General features: G+C 50.4%; 1 protein-coding gene across 2 annotated transcripts in view; it reads left to right on the top strand.

Moving 5' to 3' along the window:
* LOC107199951 (zinc finger protein 398-like) overlaps positions 1 to 7,361 on the top strand; it is a 14,744-nt gene extending 7,383 nt beyond the window's left edge. For both annotated transcript variants that reach the window (XM_015617729.3, XM_015617728.3), the window contains exons 6-10: positions 120 to 233; positions 1,698 to 1,790; positions 2,433 to 2,546; positions 2,708 to 2,821; positions 4,424 to 7,361. In XM_015617729.3, the coding sequence (XP_015473215.1) occupies positions 120 to 233; positions 1,698 to 1,790; positions 2,433 to 2,546; positions 2,708 to 2,821; positions 4,424 to 5,349 (1,361 nt within the window). In that variant the 3' untranslated portion in view covers positions 5,350 to 7,361. The remainder of the gene's footprint in view (positions 1 to 119; positions 234 to 1,697; positions 1,791 to 2,432; positions 2,547 to 2,707; positions 2,822 to 4,423) is intronic.
* The last annotated feature ends 1,709 nt before the right edge of the window (positions 7,362 to 9,070 follow it).

Raw genomic sequence — 9,070 nt, 5'->3', positions numbered from 1 at the left:
CATGGAGTGCTGTGGGTCAAGGTGCAGGTGACATGAAGCCAGGATGCAGTAAGGGTGTCTGGGCAGTGAAGGAGCCCCGTGGTGCCCCCCAGCCGCCCCTCAGCCACCTCTCCCCACAGGGCTGGACGCCGCCGGACACAACACCCAGGCCCTGGCGGAGGGCGGGAACCGGCCGAGTGCCCGGAGCTGCGAGGACCGGGATGTGAGAGGGAATCCCGAGGAGACCGGCACCGGTGAGTGGTGTCAGGGCCAGTGGGTGGGAGAGGGACGTGGGACAGCAAGCACCTGCCATGTTTTGGGGACATGTGGGGTGTGGGTGGTGTTTTGGCCTGGAGAAAAGGAGGTTCGGGGGGAATTTCTGGCTCTGCACAACTGCCTGAGAGGAGGGGACAGATGGGGGGGATCGGGTTCTGCTTCCAGGGAACAGGGACAGGAGCAGAGGGAACGGCCTCAGGCTGGGCCAGGGGATGTTCAAGTTGAAAATTGTGAATATTCCTTCCCCAGAAAGGCTGTCCAGCCTTGGCCCAGCTACCCAGGGCAGGGGTGGAGTCCCCACTGCTGGAGGGATTTAAAAGCCCTGTGGATGTGGCACCTGGGAACTCCCCAGTGCTGGGGAAGGGCTGGACTCAATGACCTTAAAAATGTCAACAACCCCAACAATTCTATGACCAGCATCTCTCCAAGGCATTTGCTGTACTGAGTTTGATCTTCCTGCTGCTGCTGTCAGGCATTCCATCCCCACCAGCCTTTTCAGGATGCTTCATCACACCCTTCTTTTCCCTTGTCACAAAAACAAATCCAGAAACACCCAGAGATTTATGTCCAAAAAGGAGACAGAGGAGTCCTTTTACTTTATTAGAATAAAGGGAGAGGCCATGGGGCATTCCCCTGGGGTCTCTCAAATTTTTGGAGGGTACAGCCTCATTTTAATCCTACTTTCCTGGCAGCTTGTCCCCTTTTCTCTTTCCCCATAGGCTGAGGTACTTGAGAGATACAGACTTCCCGGAATGCCTGATACCCAAGATTCTCCCCCAATGTAAAGCCCCCTCTTACGGTGTTTCCCCAGTGTCCCTTTCATCTTTTACTCAATCAGTGGAATCCATCCCATTGTTTCTGTTATCTCTCAGTGATAGTTTCATCTTATCAGCAGAACCACGGTTGGTTTGTAAAGACAAACCCATCATTCCTCTCACCCTCTCCTCAGAAATCCCCCAGTCCCTTTGGCCAGGTCTGTACTGTAAAGGTGCAAAACACTGGCCCATCTCCTTTGCTTTATTTATTCCACATTTCATGACTTACTCTCTAAAAATTCTCTTCTCGCCAGTGTTTCTCTGATGGCTGAGAAGTCGTGTGTGACTGAGAGGGATTCAAAAAAAAACCAGCAGAACTCCAGGGGCACCAAGGGAGAAACAAAACTCAAGGACAAGAGTTCAAGTGGTTCTGGCCTCTCCTGGGGCCATGGACAATGTGTTTTCACTTGCATGAAAAGTTTGTGCATTTCTCAGGCTCAAACATTTGCTGAGGGTTTTGTAACCAAGATTTCAGGTCTGTTAAAGAGGCCTTGGTCAGCAAGAACTAGAACTGGAGCGAGGTTCTCTCTGGAATGCGAGCTAGAACAGAGCAGATCTGCCTGGGCTGGGCTGACAGTTGGAATTAATTTTATATGCTGTTAAAATAAAACTGGTTCCTGTTAACAGAAGACAGCATAATCCAGATTAAGCAAGAGGAAGAGTTGTGCACTGCAGATCAGGAGGAGGAGGCTGCAGAAGCTCCAGGAGAGCCCTGCCCGGGTGAGTAACTACCCAGAGAGAAAATGAAACAGAGGGATGAAATTCCAGGTTGTGTGAGGATTTTCCTCCCAAACTCTTTTCATGTATTCTAAATCTTGAAGAAATTTTGAGCAGACTTGCCAGCAGATCCAACAGGCGAGGGCTGGTGTTGCCCCTTCCCCTTTTCACAGACATTTTGGTGTTTGTGGCTGCATGGCTGGTTTTTATCCAAGTGTGGATTAGGAGATGTTTCAGCCTCCTCTAAATTCCTTCAGGTTGCCTTTTCCCTCCTCCCTTCCCTTCCGGGGTTTTCCTGGGTAAGACTCCTCTGAAAGGCTGCAGAGCTCAGGGCTTCTTTGCCCTTTCATTTGGAGCCTCTTTGTTTTACAAATCAGCTGCTCTGCTTTGCAGATTTTCCTCACTCTTTACAAAGGTAGTGGTGCTGTTTGGCTCCACTGGAACTGTACTTGGCTTCCTGTGTTTGTATCCAGCTGGGATTTTTAGACCTTTCCAACAGGTTTCCTTAAGAAACTGGGTTTAGGGGAGCTGGATTTGGAATAACAATCTCCAAACAAAGCCCAGACCAGAGCAGGTTTTCAGCCTTGTGAAATCCTGAGTTTAGGTAGGTGTGAAACACTTCTCCTGGATTTTCTCCCTTCACAGAGAGAGGATTTTACGAGCCTGAGGCACCCAGTCAGACCAGGAAAGGCAGCGAGGTGGATTCCAGGGAGCTGCCAGGCACAGAGGGTGAGGACCTCCCGAGAGATCCTGACACAGGTGAGGATCTGCCAACAACTCCACTGCAGGAATTACCCCTTAATGGCTCTTCCTGTTGTGCCTCCCCTGATGCTTTGTTACCGTTGTGCATTCCCAAATTATCCAGGCTTTGTGCTTTCCCCCTGTGTTTCTCAGTTGTGTAAATTTTTCCCAATGAACAGGATTTCAGACTTATGCAACGGATATTTCATCCTGGATTAAACAAGAGGAGGAGCCACCCTGCTCTGAGCAACAGCACTTGGAGAAAGAGGAAATCTCTGCAGATCCAAGTACAGGTCAGTAATGAATTTCAGCTGGGATTTTGGGGACAGTAAATCCAGTTTCGAGTATTTTTTAATACTGTATGAAACATCCCAACCTTACAGTGTTAACTGTGAGAGAACTGGGACAAACCTCAGTCTGCTGGTTAATATTTGGTCACAAAAGTTTGGGTTTCTGTCAGCTGAAGAGGCTCCTTCCCCCTTGAGCCAGCCAAAAGTTGTCAGAGGCACTGCCTTGGGCTTGTGTTGAGGCAAGCCCAGAGCTGTGCTCAGGCTTTGTGGATCGAGTTTGGGCTGCTTTTACCTGGATAAAAACCTGCCTGAGGGCTGGGCCCACAGAGTGCTGGGCAAGGGAGTGGCATCAGCTGGTGGCCAGTCACCAGGGGTGTCCCCAGAGCTCAGTACTGGGGCCATTCTGTTTGATGTGGATGAGGGGATGGAGTGCACCCTCAGTCCTTTTTATGGCCAGGATTCCCTGACCTGAAGACAAGTTTCTCACTTCCCATGCAGTCAGTTCTTCCAGGCCTTTCTGGAAATGGTTTGGAAGTTTTGGGGATTTTTGATGGTCTTGATCCACTCCCTGTAATCCATTCCCATTTCTTGACCTCATTCCTGCCTTTGCTCTGTGTTGTGATTGTCTCCAGGAGCTACAAGAAGCATGTTTGTCCCAGAAATTGCTGCCATGGCCCCTCCTTCTCCAGCCAAATCTTGTTCTTTCTCATGGCTCCACGGCCATCCAGTTATCAGTGTTTGGGACACACATTCCTTTATTTTCTGGGAATTGGGAGCTCAGTGGGTCTCACTTTGGACCACAGTTTATAGGGTCACCAGAGAGTGGGCTTGAATCACAGTGATTTTCCATCCTGGCTGTGCTTCGAGTCAGTGACTTTCTTTGAAAATTCCAGAACAAAAATATTATTCCACTTGGGTTCTTACTCAGGCAAGAAAAATAGGTTTCCGAGGCTGTTCATTAATAACCAGGTGCTTGTTAAGCAGCAAGAGGTCCTGGGAGCAGAGAGTGCTTCTGAGAAGCTCAGGAGGGGAGGTTGAAGTTGGAAATCAGGGAAAGGTTCTTCCCCCAGAGGGTGGTTGGGCACCAAAGAGGCTCCCCAGGGAATGAGCACGGCCCAAGGCTGCCAGAGCTCAGGGAGCATTTGGACAACGCTCTCAGGCATGGGGTGGGATTGTTGGGGTGTCCATGCAGGGTTGGGCTCCATCCCTGTGGGTATCTCCCAGCTCAGGAGATCCCAAAGCTCTGTGACTCGCTGAGCTGGCTGCAGGGCCCTGCTTGGGCTCTGCTCCTGGAGGTGCTCAGGGGAATGTCTGGAGAGCAGCTGGGAGCGCTGAGGTGGGACAGTTATCTGGGTTATCTGATGGTTAACTGAGTTATCACTCTGTTATCTGAGTGAGAGGCTGAATCTGAGACCACAGCAGTGATTTTTTTTATGTAGATTTTAAAAAATACAGTTGAAAAAAGTCCTTCTGTTTTCCTGGAAATTTTGTTTTAGTAGATACTGGTACTTCATTTCCCCCTCAGTATTAAAATGTGGCTTTGGGCTGGGAGGGACATTCCTAAGGGCACTTCTGAATTAAAAATCTCTGAAATCTCTGTTTCAGATGAAAATTTGAGGAGAGACCATCCAGCAGAATGCTTAGAGAGCAAGACCTGTGACTTAGAGGTACCAGGAAGGCCGGGAGAGGGGTTTCCCAGAGATCCCAGCCATGGAGTGACATGGGACAGCCAGTGGAATTCAGAAATGATGGGAGCAGCCACCACAGGGAATGGGAACAGCCTTGGAGGTGATGCTCAGTACGATTTCTTTCGTGCTCAGGGAAAGAGCCTGGAAAAGCAGCCCTGTGTGTACAAGTGTGAGAGAAACTGCCCACAGCAGGAGCAGCCTCAGGCTCCACAGGGAGAAGGGGAGATGTTTCCAGGCCCCAGGTGTGAGAGGATGTTCCCTCTGCTGCACCCACACCCAGGAGAGACGGGAATGAGCCTGGGAGAGACGGGAATGGGCCTGGGAGCTGCTCCCACCTCCTTCGAGGGGCCAGGCTTTGAGTGTGGAGAGAATCCCTCGGGCACAGGCAGGCAGGACAGCCTGAGCACAGAGGAACCTGCTGAGAACGAGGAGAGCTTCCCCACGGACACATCGGGATCCAGCCCCTGCTGGGAGCCACCCCTGGCCCGGGGCAGCCCTGCCCAGCAGCAGAGCCAGGGCCGGGGTAAATCCTACATTTGCAGCGACTGTGGGAAAAACTTTGTTTGCCATTCGTGGCTCGTTAGGCACCAGACAAGTCACACAGGAGAGAGGCCCTACAAGTGCTCCAAGTGTGACAAAACCTACAGGAGGAAGGATTACCTCCTGAACCACCAGCGCAGGCACACGGGAGAGAGGCTTTTCCAGTGTTCTCTCTGCAGCAAAAGATTTGTGCTCAAGAGGAGCCTGCTGAAGCACCAGGAAGGTCACATGCAGGACACCCACGTGTCGCTGGTCAGCTGGCCCTGCAGGAACATCAGGGACTCTGTGATGAATTCCATATAGGACGTCCCCCACAGCCCCCTCGGTGTCCCCTCGCTGGGCCAGGGTGGCACCCCTAGCTCTGTGCCAGACCCTGCTGGCAGGAGGAGGCTGTGGTGCAGCCACCTCAGGAAAAAGGAGGTGGCTGGGGGTTATTTTCCGTGTTAGACAGCATTCACCAGTGCCTGTGGACTTGGGGAGGTGAAGTCTGGAGGTGCTGCTGGCTGTGAGTCCATGTGGGAAGAGAAAACGCGTTGACATTGAACAATTTGTGGCGTGTGTTACAAAGAAGAGTTGTCTGAACAGAGAGAATTATCCAAAATGTTATCCCAGGAGTCTGGAGTCCTTGGACTGGGCTGGGAACAAGTGAATTAAAGGTATTAATTGTCCACTAAAGGAGTGAGAGGTGTCAGGAAGCGCCCACTTGGGTGAGATGCTTTGGGAAAGGAAGTGCTGCCCCATGGCTGGAGGAGGAAGCTCTTTTCCTCTGTGGCAAACAGAAAGAAGGCTGCAGAGCCTGGGAATCAGCTTATTCCCACTGGTAAATCCTGGAGCTCCTCGCTGCTGAACCCCAAGGGAGAATTCCTGGAGGGTGAGAGCCTTCCTGGGAGTTGTAAAATGGGTGGGTGAGCCTGGAATATGGTTTAAATTCTGCATAGCCTTAAAGCTGTGTTGCATTTCTTTTCCCACATTGTTCATGATCTTCTGTGTGTGTTCAATTTTCCAAATGCTGGGAAAGCAGAACATGGAGATGCTGCAGAAACCTGGCAAATAAAGAGTTAATGAGCTGCTGGGTCCTAAACACTGATAACAGGATCATGGAGAGGAGGCCATGTGGAGGTAGGGTAGCTCTGCTCCTCCAACCTCCTCCCTCAGCTCTGTGTCCCACTCCCAAGGGGAAAGAAGGTTTGTAGATGCCCGTGGTCAAAATGGTGTCAGAAGAATCCAAAAAAGCTCACCAAGTTTTAATAGCAAATTCCACTCTCAGCATGGGAATTGGTATTTTTGCCCTTCTTGTAAAAGAAAAGAGGGAGAAGAGAGGGAGATCAGAGGGACAAAAGGGAGGACATCACCAGTCCTGACAGCATCCAGGATCCCAGAAGTGCCCCTGTGAGCCTTGGATCACTCTTCTACAGCCAAGTTTTCCGCACCCTGGAGCTACTACTTTTCACTTTTGATGCAAACAAGTCAGCAGACACAGTCCATCCCTCTGGATCATTTTAGAAATGGATCAGGGGTTTTGGTTTTGATTCCCCCAAGACTGATCACCTTTGTTGGACACTCCATGCTCTGTGCTGTGCATGCTGTGCTTACCCCAAGAGCCAGAACCAAGAATGTTTGTCCCAAAAAAGAGCTGTCCCAGCTTGGGACTCTATTTGCTTTAGCAGAATTCAGGGAAAGAGAATTATTTGAGAATTTAGACAGGAAAAAGCTTGGTAGAGACAAACAAGACCCCAGAGAGAAAATGAAAGGGAGGAAAAGAGGTGAATTATTGCTGTCAGTGAAAACTGAGCAGCTGCAGCAAGAGTTAAGGAAGAAAAGGAGGAAGACAAGCCCAAAACTGGAAAAATCAAAAGGGCTGAAAATATCAGAGGGTCCCTCTCTGCAGCTTCAAGCCTCAAGCTTGTCCCTTGTTAGCCAGGTTTGGGACACAGCAGCACTTTAACTCCTTGGTGCCCGGGGTGCTGCACCCACAGCTCTCACTGGGGCCAACTCAGCTGCAACTCCAGATGTTCCCTTTCCTGCCAGGAATTTGCCATTGTTGTACTTTAATTTGAAATGAAGGAGTGCAGGTGCTGCGTGGAGTCTCCCTGCACTGTAGCCTCTGGAATTCTTTTGGGGTTAAGGTTGGCAGATTCCTGTTTCTCACCCAGGAGCCATAAATTAATCTGAGCAGTTTGGCACATGAGCATTTCCTCCAGGGATTTTAACTCTTTGTCCTCCGGGTTCTACACCAGCATCCTGCTATGTTAATACTGGATATTGTGCTCCCGTGTCTATTAAAAATTTTTAGTAATAAAGTTTATAAATACATATTTATTTTTTTTTATTAATTGACAAGAACCAACTGGAATGTGAATTAAACATGTGAATGTGGAATGTGAATGTCCAGGCCATTATTCTGGCTGCATGGGTAAGATTCCATTTGCTGAATGTGTGGCTGTTAAGGAAATTTCCAAGAGCCACTGTGGAATCAGAGCTGAGCATCACCTGAGCTGGGACCGGCTCCTGATCCCACAGTTTCACACTCACACAGGTTTCCTCACAAACTCCATCCCAGATTTCCCCTAGCAGAGCCTCGGGCAGCTGGATCCTTACAACAATTCCATCTTGATACAACGACAAGGGTAACAGCTCAAGGTGGTGCCTCCAGAGGGGGATCCCAAACAAAGGAATTCCACCCCCTCCCCCGACTTTTCTCCCCTCTCAGTCTTAGTGGGATGATCGGCTCCTGCTGTGTTCCTCACTGCGCCTTTTGTTATGATAAATCGGGCAGTTCCCGGCCTCGGGCTCCGGATTGTCCCCTGTCCCCAGGATGCTCCTGCAAATCCACCCGGCTCAGATGGAACGGGATCGTTTGCCATGATCGTCCGCTCCACCCCCGAGCTCCAGGAGATTCTGCGGGTGTTGGAGGTAAGGAATAACCTTTCCCTGCCTCTCACCACCACCCCGAGTTTCCATCCCGTTCTGATCTGTGCAGTTGTGGCAGCCAGGGCTCCGAGGAGTTAAGGCGCTGCTGCGTCCCAAACACCGATAAGGAGCGGGATAAAACAGGATGTGCCTGGACGAGGAGGGCACGGCAGATTCCAGCTCCTCCTAGGGACTCGGAGACACAGCAAACTCAGGAGATGGACAGCGGGGAAATCCGCTGAGTATCGAGATCACCACAATCCCCTCAAAGCCCTCCGACCCAAATCCAGAAAGCTCCAGCAGCAGGATTGCGCACACTCCATCGTTTGCATGGGAGGTGGGAAACCTGATCCCACCGGGGCGGGGAAAACTTTACCCATAAGAAGGTGCCCCCATCAGCATCCTCGGGACCCTGCACACCCTGGATACCCCGGATCGGCGCTGGAGCCAGGGCTGGTGATGTTCCCTGACTCTCCCCTCCTTTCTTTAACTCTTTAATCTATTGCTAGAAGATAAGGGGCTAAATCATCGCAATTTCCATGCCAAGCCTATCGCTTACTAATCAAACTTCGTAGCTCTTTTGGGAGCCTCCGGCGTTTGTCGCTCTTTTTGGATCCCGGGCATCTCCAGCCTGAGGAACTTCCCTTTGGAGAGGAACACGGTTAAACATCCTCCTTCAGAGACCTTTTTGCTCTTGTTCAGGTTTTGTTAAACATCCTCCTTCAGAGACCTTTTTGCTCGTGTTCAGGTTTTGTTAAACATCCTCCTTCAGAGACCTTTTTGCTCGTGTTCAGGTTTTGTTAAACATCTTCCTTCAGAGACCTTTTTGCTCCTGTTCAGGGTTTGTTAAACATTCTCCTTCAGAGACTTTTTTGCTCGTGTTCAGGGTTTCTCACGGGACTGAATCGGACGTGTTGTGGCCTTGTAAGGACACGATTTATTCCTTTTACTAATAAGAGTCTGGATTTGTCACCTGTCACTTTGTCGGGGGAAAAAACAGCGAAACGGAGGTGTCTGAGTCAGGGAAGAGCCTGTTTGGGGTCAGAGCTCCTTTTCCTTAAAGGAAACTTCCTTAAAGGACCTCTTCTGCGTGCGTGATTCTGCTTAAATTTTG

The sequence above is a fragment of the Parus major genome, chromosome 2 (genome assembly GCF_001522545.3).
Source record: "Parus major isolate Abel chromosome 2, Parus_major1.1, whole genome shotgun sequence".
Classification (NCBI taxonomy): domain Eukaryota; kingdom Metazoa; phylum Chordata; class Aves; order Passeriformes; family Paridae; genus Parus; species Parus major.
The sequence above is the reverse complement of the archived record's forward strand: the minus strand, read 5'-3'. Positions and strand labels throughout refer to the sequence as shown.